General features: G+C 36.4%; 1 protein-coding gene across 2 annotated transcripts in view; it reads left to right on the forward strand.

The window, feature by feature from the left end:
- Nucleotides 1–16,770, forward strand: part of PTCH1 (patched 1) — an 88,731-nt gene that overhangs the window by 30,002 nt on the left and 41,959 nt on the right. For both annotated transcript variants that reach the window (XM_072596908.1, XM_072596907.1), the window contains exons 3-8: nt 7,107–7,296; nt 12,057–12,126; nt 12,232–12,323; nt 13,700–13,898; nt 14,186–14,307; nt 16,064–16,211. In XM_072596908.1, the coding sequence (XP_072453009.1) occupies nt 7,107–7,296; nt 12,057–12,126; nt 12,232–12,323; nt 13,700–13,898; nt 14,186–14,307; nt 16,064–16,211 (821 nt within the window). The remainder of the gene's footprint in view (nt 1–7,106; nt 7,297–12,056; nt 12,127–12,231; nt 12,324–13,699; nt 13,899–14,185; nt 14,308–16,063; nt 16,212–16,770) is intronic.

Below are 16,770 nucleotides of genomic sequence, written 5' to 3' on the forward strand. Positions count from 1 at the left end.
AACTTAAGGCAGTAAATTTAAGAAATTTTTTAGTATTCAACATTAAAGTTGAATAAAAGGAGAGTAGTTAGAACTCAGGGCCCATGAGTGTCTAGTCCCTTGGTCAGTTCATCAAGCCTCCCTTGTTCTTCATAGTTTTCCTCAAAAGTGCATTTTTAAAAATAAACTAACTAAATTTTTTGTAGCTGTCTTCTCTTTTTGGAACTAGTAGTGTTAATCACCATACACCCAAATGATGAGACTATATGAACTACAAATACAGGAACACATCACAGTATTGAAAAAAGAGAAGGCTGAAGCTTCAAAGGAAATGTTAGGTGTAAAACATTGCTAGGTGTTATTACATAACTCAGTAAATTGCTCCTACTTCTTATTCAAAATAAGTTTTAAACAAGCCACGAATGATTAAATTTGCTTCCTTGAGTTGGTGTAGCCCAGAGAGGAAGCATGCAAATTTAGCATTTCATTAAGTCATATTTTCAGATAAGGGAATGATTTGTTTAGCTGACCCATCCAGTCTTGATCTTTTGGGGATGTTTTAGATGCTGCCTTACTGAAAAGTTGCCTTTTAAAAAAATACTGGACTGAATCTATCAATTCAGAGTTTATCAGATAATGCAAATCATTATCTTAAGATAAATCCTAATAGGTTTTGATGGTGCTATCTATGTCAGAGGAACAAGGTGAACATCGTAGAAGAGTAGAACCTTCTTTCATTTTTTTTCCCAGTTGAAGCAACTGTCTCCTTCTGGTTTAGAGTAGCCCTGCATCATGCAGTCTAGGGAATCCTCAAAAGGCTGAGTGTATTCTTTCCAGGTGCAACAAGCTTGGGCCTAAGACTTTATGGGGTTGGACTTGGATTCTTGAAGTACCAGCCTTCTGCTTGGTTTGGGAGAGTGAGGCTCAGGACATGCTGCAGAATTGACTGCTAAAAGTAGAAAGAAGAGACGTACTTTGTATTTGTCTCTCCTGAAGAACTTGCTATAGGAAGAACTCACATATGCGAAGAACAAAGGTGGTAGAACTAGGATAGAGGTCTAGGTTTTCCATGGCATTTATGAGCTCTTAATTACTCTCTCCTCTCTCCTGGGATTGCTCAAAGGAGAGAATGGAGAGCCAGTAGTAAGGAGATTGGTCCTGGTAATTCCCACCCAAATTGCATTGGCTTTATTTTTCAGTTACTATGGAAAAAATCTTTAAAGCACAGTTTGTACATTTGTTTCTTTTTAATGCTAAGACATTTTTCTCCCTAATAGTATTTTACATTACAGAAGCTTCATTGCATCTTTTAGAGAAAATAAAATGTGGTGAGTACATATACTCGCTCTCTCCACTTGAGTTGTCAGTTGTATGCGTCCTATGATATAACTTAAGCCGCAATCTTTTATTGAATAGGTTGGCTATGGCTTGTTCCTGTTTTATTTTAATAGTAACAGGAAAGGACTATGAATTAGAAAGTAGAAGAGGCAAAACATTACATGGCACGTCACAGGCATTTAATACTTGTTTGCTCTGTCTTATTTAATGAATGAGTGGAGATAGCTGTGAAATATAACATAAAGGTACATTAGGGATATTATCAAATTATCTTTCCCCAAAGGTGCCAGCTTTTTAACCTTGATAAATAAGTAGGGAGAGAGAAGGGAAAGATGTTTTTCCAAATTTTGGGTAAAACTATAATTTCAATCATTTGAAATGAGATAAAGTAGGAGTTCATCAGAAGCAAAATCCTTACCATTTATGAATGAGGAGGGCAATAAGTTATTAAATATTCCTTTTGGTTGCAAATAATATGATTAGGAGAGATGTTTGCTAGTATGAGAGGCAGAGTTACTTAGTGGATAGAGATGGCCTATTAGTGAGAAAGACCTGGGTTCCAGTCTTGCCTGGGACACCTACTGACTTCCATCACTCTGAACAAGTCTCAGTTTCTCCTTGCTCTAGGCAACTCTCTAAAATTATAAGTTTCAGAGAAGGTGCCAACCTGCATTGGTAGAGAGAACTTCCTCTTCTGGTATTTCCTTATAGTGGTGAAATCACTGGTCCATTCCCTTTCCCTATTTGCTATTTGGGTGAAAGTCAAGGGTGTCCGAAAAATTCTTCAGAAGGAATTCACATTCCTTTTAGCTAGCTTCAGAGTACACTAGCTGAATATTGACATAATATCACATGAATTTTCAAGGCTGTTTAGTGGTGCAGGCATAACCAAGATACTCAATAGTTAGCAGAGTCCACCAATATGTGTGATTACATAATGATAACAAGAAAACAAAAGGCACACGCTAGAAGATAGAAACTGCAAAGAACAAACGAGGAAAATATCTTGTAATTTGTGGAAAAAACACCTCTTGATAATACTCGATTAAGAATAAAATAAATGAAGCACAAAAGAGAGAGGCAGCATGGCATAGTGGATAAAGGACTAGTCCTAGAGTCAGAATAATGGGTTTAAGCCCTGTCTCTGACACATACTACAAGCATACATGACCATGAACAAATCATGTATCCTCCCACTGCCTACAGCTACTCTGTAAGAAAGACTAAGTTGTAGACTAGTTGCTTTTCTACGTTGGTCAGTAGAGTTTCTTTCTAAAACTCTAAATTACAAACAAATTGCTGATCTGCATTGATGGAAGGAGTTTATACACTGGCAGATTCCCACACTGATGAAATCATAGGTCTGGACAAAAAATAAAATATGACAGCAATACTGAATTTCAAAAAATATTGATAATAATAGCCAGTGTTTAACATTAGAACTCTAAGGTGTACAAAGTACTTCACATATATTGTCTCATCCTTATAACAACACTGTGAGGTAGGTATGGTTAATATCTCTATTAATCTGAGACAGATTAAGTGACTTGTCCAGGTCCCATAGATAGTAGTGTCTGAGGCAGAATTTGAACTCAGTGTTCTGTGAGTTATATATACATACACATATATATATGTATATATATATATATATATTTCACAAGTAGATAGATGATGAGAATTTGAAGAATATTTAAAAGAATTCTTAGCTTTCCAAGCTCTTTCATATATTTATAATAATAGTCCAATCTGCTTAAAATAAAATATTTGTGATTGGTTGCATAGGTTTCCACATTGTTGAAGCAATTATCTTAATTGGCATTGGTAAAGAAAAAAGGTATGAGAGAATGCTGGTTGATTTTAATAGATGTCATTTCAACTAGGCCATAACCCACCTTATATAGATGAATATGTTTGGTCATAAATAAATTATTTAAAATTAATATCCTGATCTAAAAATGAAGATGCTTAAGAAATCACACTGTGCAATTTCTAGAATGAAATTCTAATATTAAACTAAACGCATCATTTCAGAAAATCTCAGGCCAAAAAAATGAACAAACCTTTGTGATTTTGATCTGACAAAAATACAACATAAATCATTGTCAACATTATGGAACCTCTTTGAAATTCCATTAGTTTTTGTGATTACTTGCTACTTTGATACATACACATAGTAGAACTTTGTTTACCATCATGCCCTTACTGGAACTATAATTGAAGTTATCTGCTATCCTAGTGACTGAAGAATTAATGTTATTCTGATTAGCTAAGGTTCTTTTATTCACTGAGCTTAATATAGTCTGACAGCACCTTGCAAAGCTGCTGTTGATAGTAAATAGTCACTTTGAGCAGAGATGAGAGATTTTGCCCCTTATGTTGTCAGAGTTTTGACCAAGTGTTTTAAATGAATCCTAAATTCTAACGATTTCAAAGCAAAATAAAATCTAGGTCTGTTACCAAAATTAGAAGAAGCATGCTCATAGAAAGCATGAAATAGGAACAGTCATTTTTATATGAGCGTATATAGAGCTGTCATAACTGGGGTCATATATGACATTGGCCAATGGAAGAAGAAAGAGAAGAATAAAAAATAAGTAAACTCCATAACAGTTTATGGACTCTGGTTGCAGCTGTAAAGTTTTAGGAGGTAGCTGGATATGGTAACATGCTTTTTAGCCAAAACTATTATGTCCGTGAAAAAATTATAGTTTATGGTCTATGTCTTTGGGATATGAATCTCAAGAGTCAATTACAACTTTGTGCCCTGTTTCTTCATTAGGAATCATCCTCTCCTCTCTGTATCTCTCTAATCTTTAATGCCTCGCTATCCATCTACTGGATCCTCCCTTACTTCCTCAAATCTTCTCATCCTAAAAATAAGAAATCTAAAACTCTCACTAGAACCTGCCATGCTCTCAAACTAGTCTTCTGTGTCTTCCACACGACAGGCATGCCACTCCATTTCCTATCTCTGTGCACTGACTGCCCCTCATGTTTGCAATTCACTTTTCAATCAGCCAGTAAACATATATTAGGTACTTACCATGTTTCAGGCACTGTGCTAAACTCTGGGGATACAAAAGGAGACAAAAGAGTATTTCAAAGTTGTATGTTTTTACAGTGCTATTCTAGCACAAATAGTTCTCCTGGTTCTGCCTACTTCTCCCTGCCTCAGTTGATATAATTCTTCCTAGGTTTCTAATATTCCATTACATTCATTTACCATATTTTATTTAACCACTTTCCAATTGGTGAGCATCTCCTTAGGCTCCAGTTCTTTAAAACCACAAAAAGTGACTGTAAATATTTTTTTGTGCATGTGGATCCTTTTCCTCTTCCTTTGATTTCTTTGGGGTGCAGTTTTACTAGTGGTATCATTAGGTCAAAAGGTATGTATACAATTTCATAATAGCTAACATTGTATATTGCTTATTATTTGCCAGATGTTTTGCTTAGCACTACAGATGTGATCTCATTTGATCCTCACAACAACCCTGGGAAGTAGGTGCGATTATTAATCATCATCTTATAGATGAAAAAACTGAGGCAAACAGAGGTTACATGATTTGCCCAGGGTCGCACAACTTGTAAGTGTGTAAGGCCACATTTGAACTCAGGTCTTTCTAACTCCAGATCTGGTGTTCTATCCACTGTGCAACCTCTATTTAGTATCTTTTGAAGGAGGGGAATAGTTCCAAGTTAGCACTGTAAAAATTTGCTCTCAGTTTTATATTGCTTTTTAAAAGTGTTTTTAAGTGATTCGTGTATATTCATGTTTGATTTATCCCCAATTAGACTGTTAGCTACTCAGAGCTAATAGCTATTTCTTCTGCATAGTTCCTATCATATTTGGACACTGTGGTATATAATACTTTACAATTCAAGAATGTCTTTGCTTTGGGTACTTAGCCATTCAAAACAGGTTGTAATCCTTTTCTAACTTACAAGATGGTCTTCAAAATTTGCTGAGGCTCAGATTTATCATCCTTCAGTCAACCTGATGGTGAGCATCTTTGAACTTTCCTACTTTGGCTCTTGAACAAGAAGACATGCAAGTCATCACCATGCCCACGTGCAAAGTCTTTACTGACTTTGCCAGAACTCCAATTTTGGTAGCATAGCCTCTTAGAAATCAGTATCAACTCCAAGACATAATGAGGCATCTCCAAAGGACTTGTCTACTACCTCCCCTTCAAACACATATACCCAGTTTTAATCCCAGTGCTCACAAATGCAACCAACTGAGCCTCATTTTCCTCTGTAAAATGGGAGTGACTGCACTACTTATAATGCAGTGTGGTATAGTGGATAAGGGATAAGGGATAAGGCTCCAACTGTAAAATCAGGAAGATATTAGTGGAAATCCTGCCTCTGACACATACTGGTTAGGTGACTTTGAATAAATCCTTTCATCTCTATCTCAGTGGCCTGAAGCAATTAGCTAAATTATCAATTACATATCGAGCTTGGAGTCCCTTACAATGTTGTAACTACAAGTCTGTTTTATCAATAAAAAAGAAGGCCCTTCAAGAGGAACAAATATAATGACTATAAATCACTTTGCAAACCTTACTGACATATAAATGTCAATAATTATTATTAGTCAATGTTAAACTTTTAGAAAAAATACTTGTAATATTGGGAAGTGGGCTTTTAGTAATGTAAAGGTATTTGTTCTTGCTGTAGGCATGATTCTCAATGAATGCTTCAGAGAATACACATGTTCCTTTGTTAGAGCTTATCACATATATGTTATATGAATATGCTCTATGAAGTTTGTGAGAATCCTATGAGATTTTCCTATACCATTTTATATTCTCCTCAGCCCTCTCTAGTAAGACCCATGTCATTACCACTTACCCTGGAAAAATGTTAGCTCAATGAGAATCTTTGCAAAACCCATCACTGTTGGTTCTTTAATCAGATACACAATTACTCTCCTTCCTTTGTATTTAAAGGAATTTCTCCAGAGTCCTAATCTTCAGCCATAGTGGTGGACCACCATGTGCCTGGCTTAATACAGGACCAAATTTGGAAGCAAAAGTTATTATTCCCAAGATCAAATTACTGTATTTCTACCAATGGTTCCAGACATTTAAAGGTTCATGTGCTTGTGTATTAATTCTGCCTAGCTGTTGCCAAAGTTATTGAAAGATTGGTTGTTTTAATGACAAGAGGTGTTGGCCATAGGGCCAACTCTCAAGGGAAATTTCTCCGTGTGGATCTGAGTTTAACCATATTCTTTACACTTTGTAACTGGAGTCAGGATACTCATTAGCAAGTTGTCCTCCTTCCTCTCTTCACTGAGGAAAAACATTTCTCTGTTATCTTTGCCAAATTATTTAGGAGAAGAGTGTAAATTGAATCCATTTATCTTGAAATGAGCTTTTGGACAGACTGTTTATACAAGTGTAAGGAATTGTAATGTAGAAATATTTGGTCTAGTCTGTGAGGAAAAGGTTTCTCAAATTTTCCCCTCCCCCTTTTAATGTCTTCATATGGAATATTAGTTAAAATGTAGACAAAGCATATATCTAACAGGTGATGGTTATTGTACTATGATCAGTAGAATTTTTTATACATATGTATTTACTGGTAGATGGAATTTATTTACATAGATTATAGACATGGCTGATTTTTTGTGTATCATAAAATTGCTGAACACAAAGAATCAAGACTGTTTAAAGAAATATAAAATAACATTATTGTTGATGTAGAGCTGTAATATGAATCCAGCTTACTTTTTTTTTTTTTACTTTTGACCAAAACCTTAATTCTTTCTCTCTCAGTTGGTGGACGAGTAAGCCGGGAGTTAAATTATACACGCCAGAAGATTGGAGAAGAGGCTATGTTTAATCCTCAGCTCATGATCCAGACACCACGAGAAGATGGTGCCAATGTCCTTACAGTAGAGGCACTCAAACAGCACCTTGACTCTGCATTGCAGGCCAGCAGGGTACATGTATATATGTATAACAGGTAAGCAAAGAAGGAAAGAACTGATGGATATCTTAGCAAATAAACTGATATATGTTATTAAGGAGGACATCTTGACATAGAGGAGAGAGGGTTGGATGTGGAATCAGAATGACCCAGACTCGAATCCCACATCTGAAGCTATTAGCGATGTGACGCTGGGCAAGTTATCCATTAAGTTATAGACTTGTTTCCATATGAATTGAAGAAGGAGGTTCTCATACCAGAAGTTTCTCACACTGGGAAAAATCACTGCTTTGTAGAATTTAAGTAAAGTTGGTGTTCATGAACAATAGCCTAGATGATTTAGAAGTTTGAGATAGTTTCCTGATGGAGCTAGGACTTTGAAAACAAATTTGTTGTGGTTCAGTTGTGTCTGACTCGTTGTGACCCTGTGGACCATACTGTCCACAGGGTTTTCTTGGCAAAGATACTGGAGTGATTTGCCATTTCCTCCTCCAATGGAGGAGGTCAAGTGACTTGCCCAGGTTCACACAGCTAGTAAGTGTCTGAGACTGGATTTGAACTTAAGTCTTCCTGACTCCAGGCCCAGTGCTATATCCACTGAGTCATCTAACTGCCTCCTTGAAAACAAAATGCCATGTGGAATAAGCCATTCCATTGAGAAAAAAATGCTCATTTAAACAATGACATTTTTTTTTGTATCAGGTGAGACTGATTTAAAAATATAAAACGCATCAGAACTTATACATCCAAGCAGAATCTTTGGAGAGTATCATGTTTACTCCAGAGGTGCTATCATTACTCAAACCTCTTGAAACTCCTCATTTGGAATTGCCTTCAGAGTCAGTTTATTAGCTAGACAATCTTTCTGTATTGTTAGTCCTGCCTGGCACAAAGCAAAAATGGAGTAAGCCATTATCTGGTGAAATCAGATCTGTAGCCCAGAGAGTATTTAAACCAAGAATTAGATTAAAAGAAAATAGGCTTTTAAAATGTCACTATGTGATGACATAAGCCATATAAATATTTTGTACAAGCAATAGAAACATACAAAGTTTGGAGAAAATATGGAGAGTTCATTAAAATTAGGCTTTTTCCTCTGAGTTGTTGAAATTGGCTATTTATATAGTACAAATTCAGTCAGTTAATGTATAGTAAGAATACTGATAGCCTCTTTCTATTCAGGGACTCAAATGCTATCTGACAGAGTGGAGAACAAGTATCATTTTCTTAATTAAAAAGGTAGAAAGGGAAACAAAATAAAATCGAGTGACTTAGCCAAGTTCTCTGAGAGCTGAACTAAGACTTAAAGGTTTAAAGATGGGCAGGCCAAAGGGCTACAAAAATGTGCATACCCTTTGACCCAGCAATATCGCTACTAGGACTATATCCCCAAGAGATCATAAAAATGGGAAAGGGTCCCACATGTACAAAAATATTTATAGCAGCACTCTATGTAGTTGCCAAAAACTGGAAGTCAGGGGGATGTCCATCAATTGGGGAATGGCTGAATAAATTATGGTATATGAATGTAATGGAGTACTACTGTGCCATAAGAAATGATGATCAAGAAGACTTCAGAGAGGCCTGGAAGGACTTATATGACCTGATGCTGAGTGAAAGGAGCAGAACCAGGAGAACTTTATGCACAGCAACAACCACAGTGTGTGAGAATTTTTTCTGGTAGACTTAGATTTTTGTAATAACACAAGAACTTCTGAAAAAAAAAAAATCCCAATGGTGGACCTCAAGGCAAAATGCCTTCCACACTCAGAGAGAGAAATATGGAAGTCACTCACATAATGTAGCAGATCATGTTTGTGTATGTGTATCTGTTTGTGTATCATGTTCTGATTTGTTATACGGATTCTTTCATTTATCTTAGTCTGACTACATAGCATGACTATAGTGAAAATATACTCAATAGGAAAGTATATGTAGAATCTATACAGAATTGTATGCAGTCATGGGGAGGGAGGGAGGTAGTGGGGGGTGGGTGGGGAGGGATAAAATCGCAATTGTATGGCAGTGATTGTTAAACATTAAAAAAATAAAAAAATAAAAAAAATTAAAAAAAAGATGGGCAGGACTAGAATATGGACTATATTCTATATTCTATGTGAACTGGAAAGGGCAGTGAAGTTTGAATTGGAGTTCTGACTTTGCTATTGTATGGCTTTGAGCAAGTGACTTAATCCCTCCTGTATCTGTTTTCTAATATGGAAAATGGACATGATACTGTCTGCCCTAACATAAGATTGAAATCAGATAATATGTATGGAAGGGATTTGAAAAGGATAAAAGAAATTTTAGAATATCAGATATTTCAATGACTGTTGCTATTAGGTAATTTTCTATAATGAATCTGCCTCCAGTAGAAAGCATACATTTATGAGACTGGTACAGGCTCCATATATAACAACATTATAGATGAAAATGTAAGCTGTACAATAGAAGAGTTAACTAAATGTTAATCTTAAGAATTGGTTCAGAGGACCTTTTAGAACTTAGAAAAGGAAGTGATCTTAAGATGATTCAACTAAAACAAACGTTTATGAGGTGCTTGTGTGCAAGGCACTGTCCCAGGTGCTGGAGATGCAGTGACGAAAGCAACATAGTCCCTATTCTCAAAGTACTCATTTTCTATTAGGACCTACTATATATGGCTTCCTTTCTAAGGAAATGAATCCATATTTAACCTGTAAGCATGCTTAGTATTTTATATGTCCTTTGATAGAAGGAAAAAAAGGCACTTATCATCATCCAGAAGAGTAGTAGGACTTCTAAGAAAAGGGTATGGTATTCTGTTTACTTCAGAGAGTATAGCCTAGAGTCTCAGAGACAGAAAGAACCAAGTGATTTATAACTTTGGAAATAATAGTGTAGAGAGAATGGCTCTGAAGGTGCATTTACCCTAAGACAAACATAGCCATTCTCTTCTTCCAAAGATTTAATTAAGATTCTACCAATCAGTAAATAATTATTGAACAGTAATAGTGTAGTTGAAGACATTGCTGAACACTATGAAGAAGGGAAAGAAATATGAGCTATGGCCCTTGCTTTTACAGGATCTTATAATTTAGTTGAAGAGAGAAGACATAAATAAGTACAGGTAATGACATAACTAAATAAATGATGGCGAAAAACAATAGTGCTGTTCAAAGAAATTATCACTTTCAACTGGCCAGGTGTCACAAAGAAAGTAGGATTTATTCTGAACCTTGAAGGATGTGTAAGGTTTGAATAGCTAGAATAGGTAGAACTTATGCCTCGAGTAGGGATTATTCCATTTTTTAATCTTTGTATCCCCAGGGCCTGGCACAAAGTAGGTTTATAAATAATAAGGGATTAATCATAAGAAAGGCTTAATAAAGTCTTCTTGATTGCTAAGTGGAAGTTTGGCTCTACCTTAAAGTCAGTGATAAACCTCCTTTTAAGGGAAATTAACTCTCATGATGCCAAGAAAGGTACGCCCTATCTGGATCTTCCAGAAGGCTTCAAGGGGAGCCCTTCTCTCCTCCACCACCAGGGGAGCCCTTCTCTCTTCATCCTCCCTTCCAGCCTGAGCTGGCCCCAAACCCATCCAAGGTGGCTACCTGCTTACAAGGTTTAGAGTAAGTGGAAGTCACCATCTCCATTCCTTCCAATGACAAAGACTGCTAGGCCTTACCATGTGCCCTGCTAATGCCAGTGGAGATCCTTCAGGCCTTTCCTGCAGACCCACAGCACTGTCATCTGACCTAATGAAGTAACTCACTTAAAGATCCTTGGGCTTACAGTTCTCTCTACTGCTGAACCCTTAGGACGTCCACATTTTTCCATTTGCCCTGACCCTGAACTTTCTTTTCCATTTTGTCTCTCCTAATTTGAGAGTGAGCTTCTTGAGAGAAGGGACTGTAAACACAAAGCTCAGCCCATAGTAAGTACTTAATACATGCTTTACCATTCTCCCATTTTTCCTACAGTTGGGATTTTCCTGGAGAAAGAATAGAGCCCTGTGCATTGTGGGAAGAATATGATTATTTAATGGAATAATTGAAAATCATTACTGAAGAACCTGATCATGGAAGCAAAATAGCATAATGACCAGAGAACTAGCCTCAGAGCCAGAAAGACCTGAGCTAAAGTCCCCCTTCTGACACATAATGGCTTTGTGACCCTGGGGAAGACACTTAATTTCTCAGTAATCTATGCGAAACTCTGAGACTTCAAATTATAGAGAAGGTGCTGCCCTGCATTGGCAGAGGAAGCTTCTTCAAGCAACAGTGAATTCGCAGGACAAGTTTCTATCATTATAAAACCAAATATGTGTTTGAAAAACCAGAAAGTACATTTTGGAAACCACCTGCTATTAGCAGATATTTAATTTCTCTAATATCTGTTATTAAAATCTTTAAAATGTTGAGTAATTGAATTTTTTATATATACTTATATCCTCACAAATTTACTCCCTACTAATTTTTGATTTGTGAGCAAAAGAACCAGGTTGACTAGCCCTGTCCCCATGGAAAGGATTTGCTAAAAAAAAAAAAATTAATAGTTTAAGCAAGATTATGTAGTATTTTAAGAAGACAAACTCTTTTATGGTATTTTGATAGTATATTTTATACCAAAAATAATGCTCTCTATTAAAGGCTGTATCACTGGATTCAGTTTGATAAGGTTTTATTAAGGTGAAGACCATAAATGCTAAAAAAAAGCCATAGTTCTATTAAAATATTGCATAATAGATTTTTCACAGTTCCCTTCCTTTGCTATAATAGAAAAAATTATTTATCTCTTTTGCTTTTATTTTACAGACAGTGGAAATTGGAACATTTATGTTACAAATCAGGAGAACTTATCACAGAAACAGGTTATATGGATCAGGTACACTGACTGTTTACATCACTTCCTTCCATTTCTCTTAAAACTATGTGCTCATTGGTATGTTTTCATCTAAATATATGGTATATTCTTTATTGATTTTGCCAGATAATAGAATACCTTTATCCTTGCTTAATCATCACACCTTTGGACTGCTTCTGGGAAGGGGCAAAGTTGCAATCAGGGACAGCATATCTATTGTAAGTGGATCATTTTGTCTTGCATTCTGATGTCTGAGATTTTGGAATTTCAATGCTGTATTGTTTTTGATGTTACTTTTTCATTATTTTATTTTAATATTTGACCAAGTAATAAAACAATCAAAATTCTTTGTGCATTTTTTTAAATTAAGTGTATTAAAAGAGAAGAAAAAAGTTTCCGTCTTTCCAGAAAAATCTGTAGGCATCAATAAGTTTCATTTACTTTTGCCATCTATTTAAATGCAAATAAAATGCAAATTATCAGGGTTTATCGTTGTTTTATCTTGACTGCTAATTCTTATAAATGTTTCTAATTCTGCCTGTTGGGAAAAATTATGTTGGAGTTGCTTATTTTTGTTAGTAAGACTTATTTCTCAGTATAATTGTGAATGAATATCAGTATTCATTATTCTTGAGTTAAACCTTTGAGTTTTCTTAGTAAAAAGTTAATCCCTTGTTTGGATCATTAATGAAATTTTTTAAAATGGTATCTTTGGAAGCTGAAGTAGAGGGTGTTCCACAGTTTAGCAGTTTGATATTGTATATGCTGCATCTTTCAAAGAGTTATTGTTAATCTGTGTAGACATTTTCAGTTAATTATGCAAGAGTTAGTGTTTGAGTTATTGTTTCTGTCCTAGCTTGCATGTCTCTGTAAAAGCAATTTGCAATGGCCATCTCCTAACCTTTAGTGTACAGTTTTAGATGGGAAATAAGGGGTTTTGTGTTTTCTGGTTGGGAGATTCCGAATAATGACTTAAGCCTGGCTAAGCAGATACAGTGTGGTTTGAACCACAAAACAGGCAGCCAAAAGCCTTTCTGGTCTGTCAACACCACAAATTCAAAAGTGAGTGGAGGGGAGAAGTGGCACTGATAGTGGGGATGGCAGAAGTGGGGGGAGGGCATTGTTGTTTGGTGCATTGCCAAGCTGTCAGGGAGTTGGAATAACTATGGGATCATTTAAGGGAAAAAGATCAAATATTTTGCTCAATAACATTTGTAGGACATCTATTAAAACTTGTGTTAATTATATATTGTGAAATGCTTAATTTGGACTCTCCTGTTTGGAAGGGCACACTGGATAATTTCTGTTTTGTTTTGTTTTTTTAAGGTATTGACTACATTGTTTTAGCAAGAAAAGGCTCCTTTATTGAGGTTATAAATTCTTGGCTTGGAGGCTTCATTCATAAAACCTTTTCATTAATGTGCATTAGTATAAACTAGCTAAAAGTTTGTAAAGAATTAAAGTGCAAATATTATGTTAAGTTCCCCAAAATATAATATTAGCAAAAGAACTTACATAATATGAATATTTGGAGGGGTTTAAGTGAAATTTTTCTAAGTCTTTTTCATTGTTCCTTCCCTGATTTCTTTTACAGAGGTAAACCTCCTTTGCAGTGGACAAACTTTGACCCCTTGGAATTCCTAGAAGAGTTAAAGAAAATAAACTATCAAGTGGACAGCTGGGAGGAAATGCTGAATAAAGCAGAGGTTGGTCATGGTTATATGGATCGACCCTGCCTCAGTCCTGCTGATCCTGACTGCCCAGTCACAGCCCCTAACAAAAATTCAACCAGAGTAAGTTTGTTTATTGCCTCATTTTAAATGGGACAAGGGAGAGAGAAACTTCTTTGTTTCTAGCCAACCCTAACTTTTTTTTTAACCAATTCTGCTATTAAAATAGTATCTCTGATCTTAATTCTTTTCTCTAGAACTAAATTTTGCCTTAAGATTTGCCACACACCTCTCTCATCAGACTTGTTATTAATGTCTCCTGTGTAACAAGTTCTTAATTCACCAGATTTTAACATGGCATGTGACCTGCCTACTAATTCACACAATTATGTGGCTGTCTTTTATTTTAGCCTCTTGATGTGGCCCTTGTTTTGAATGGTGGATGTCATGGATTATCCAGAAAGTACATGCACTGGCAGGAGGAGTTGATTGTGGGTGGTACGGTCAAGAATAGTACTGGAAAACTTGTCAGGTAATGGATCACCAAAAGCAAAATCCCTATCTTCCTTTTCTCTCTCCTTCTTGGAAGTCCTTTTGTCCCTGGCATTGACAAGTGTATGTTTATTAATATTCAACTGTTATGCTAGCTAGAAGTCTACAATAATGGAATACTAAGAAACAAAATCCATTCAGACCAGTCTGAATGTATCTTAGATTGACTTTCAAAAGGAATGAAAGGTATTTACATAAAAATCATTGATATCATCCACTGTTCTAGACAGTCAAGGTTATTGAGGGGCACCTAGGTGGTACAATGGATAGAGCACCAGTGCAGGAGTCAGGAGTACCTGAGTTCAAATCTCACCTCAGACACTTGCCTTAACCCCAATTGCCTCATCCTGGGTCATCTCCAGTCATCCTAATGAATATCTGATCACTGGATTCAGATGGCTCTGGAGGAGAAGTGAGGCTGGTGACCTGCATAGCCCTCCCTCACTCAAAACAGAGTCAAGTTCAAGTCATGTCATTATTTCTCCGATGGCATGGTCTTCTTCGGCAATGAAGGACAAACACACAGGGTTATTGAATATTAAAATCCAGCTGGGCATGTTGGCTCCCAACTATAATCTTTTCTTCTGGGAAGGCTGAGATTAGTAGATCAATTGAGTTTGGGAGTTCTGAGGTACAGTAGAGCTGTAGGCAGCTAGGTGACTCAATGGATAGAACAATAGACCTAGAGTCAAGAAGACCTGAGTTCAAATCCGGCCTCAGAAACTTATTGTGCATAAGTCACTTGACCTCTGCTTGCCTTAATCCACTATAGAAGAAAATGGCAAACCACTCCAGTACCTTTGCCAAGAAAACCTCATGGACAGTATGGTCCACATGGGGTCATGTAGGGTTGGACAACACTGAACAGCAGCAGTAACAGAGCTATAGAGCAATAGAAGACCCCACCAATTCCTGTACCAGTATGATGACCCACCCTGGGATCAGGGAGGCCATAGGCTACCTAGGGAGGGGCAAAATAACCCAGATCAAAAATGGCGCCCAGGTCAGAAATGAAGGCAGAGCTTCTGTGCCCAGTGGGGCCAGGTGGGTGAATGGCCACTGTACTTCTAGCCCAGGTGAGATGGAGAGACCCAATCTTCAAAAAAATAAAATATTGAAATCAATGTAGTCTTGTGTATGTGTGATGAACTTGTTTTATAAAGCAATCAGAAAGCAAAAACCTAAGAATCCAATAAGGAGAAATAAGGGACATTGTTCATGTCATAATTTATCTTTTTAAAAAAAATTTTGTTCAAGCTAAATCAGATGTGCTAAAATACTGTTTCATGTTAACAAATCTTTGTGCCCTTAGAGATTCTTGTCAAGCGTCTAGCACTTCTCCCCCAAGGAAAGCCAAAGTCTGGGGCCTCTAGATGAGCAGCTATGCATTATGACTGAACTCCATTATATCTAGTCATACTGTCCCCTCTTCTGCTCTTCCTGTTTTATGTAATAGAAACCAAGAAAAGGAAGTCAACTATTAATTTAATTTTTGTGCTTATCTCTTTAACAAGTGTGTAAGGTTACACCTTTTATGTGGCACATAAATCTGCATGTTAAGTGACTAAATAGGATAATTACTCAGGTTCACTTGTAATAGGAACATGTGCTATAGAAAAGAAAAGAATTCCTGTAACTTAGTTGGAGGCCCTCATTCGGGATTTGATGCCATGAAAATCGCTTCCTGGAAATGTTTATTTTATGCCTCTTTCTCCCTCCCCCAACTTCTGTTACAGTGCTCAGGCTTTGCAGACTATGTTTCAACTAATGACTCCCAAGCAAATGTATGAACACTTCAAGGGCTATGAATATGTTTCACATATAAACTGGAATGAAGACAAGGCAGCAGCAATTCTGGAGGCCTGGCAGAGAATGTATGTTGAGGTAAGTTACAGAGTCATCCAGAAGCCACGATCAAGTCACTCAGAAGCCATGCCTTTAATCTAGGTTTGGTATTCAAAATCCCATCACCAAGTTCACCATTTTTACAAAAGATGATATATTTTGTAATAATTAAGCTTGACCCCAAAGAAGAGAGCAGAAAATATTCCTCCCTCCCTTTCTCCTTTGCTATGCAACACTGCTTATTCTGCCATACTCAGTTGATATTTTGTTTAGTTTTACAGAAGCATTTCCTTCTCTCTTCCCTTCCTTTCCCTTCCCTTCTTTTTTAAAAGGGATAGCTCTAAGGAAGGAGGTTTACACTAGAAATGTAGATGATATGGAAACAAAAAGATAGAAATAAAACTTCATTTTTAAAATTTTAAAAAGACATTTTTTATGCAATTTGGTAAAATTCATTGGTGGATGCAATTAGCTTTTTACTGTAATATTCTCAAGAACTTGGTGACTTTATAAAGTGCTTCTAAGTCTTCCCAGTGTGGAGATTTAATTCTTAGATTCCAAAGAACTAAAAGCTTAAAAGCTAAAACCTTATTTCTAG

This window comes from Notamacropus eugenii, chromosome 3 (assembly GCF_028372415.1).
Source record: "Notamacropus eugenii isolate mMacEug1 chromosome 3, mMacEug1.pri_v2, whole genome shotgun sequence".
In the NCBI taxonomy this organism is placed as follows: Eukaryota; Metazoa; Chordata; class Mammalia; order Diprotodontia; family Macropodidae; genus Notamacropus; species Notamacropus eugenii.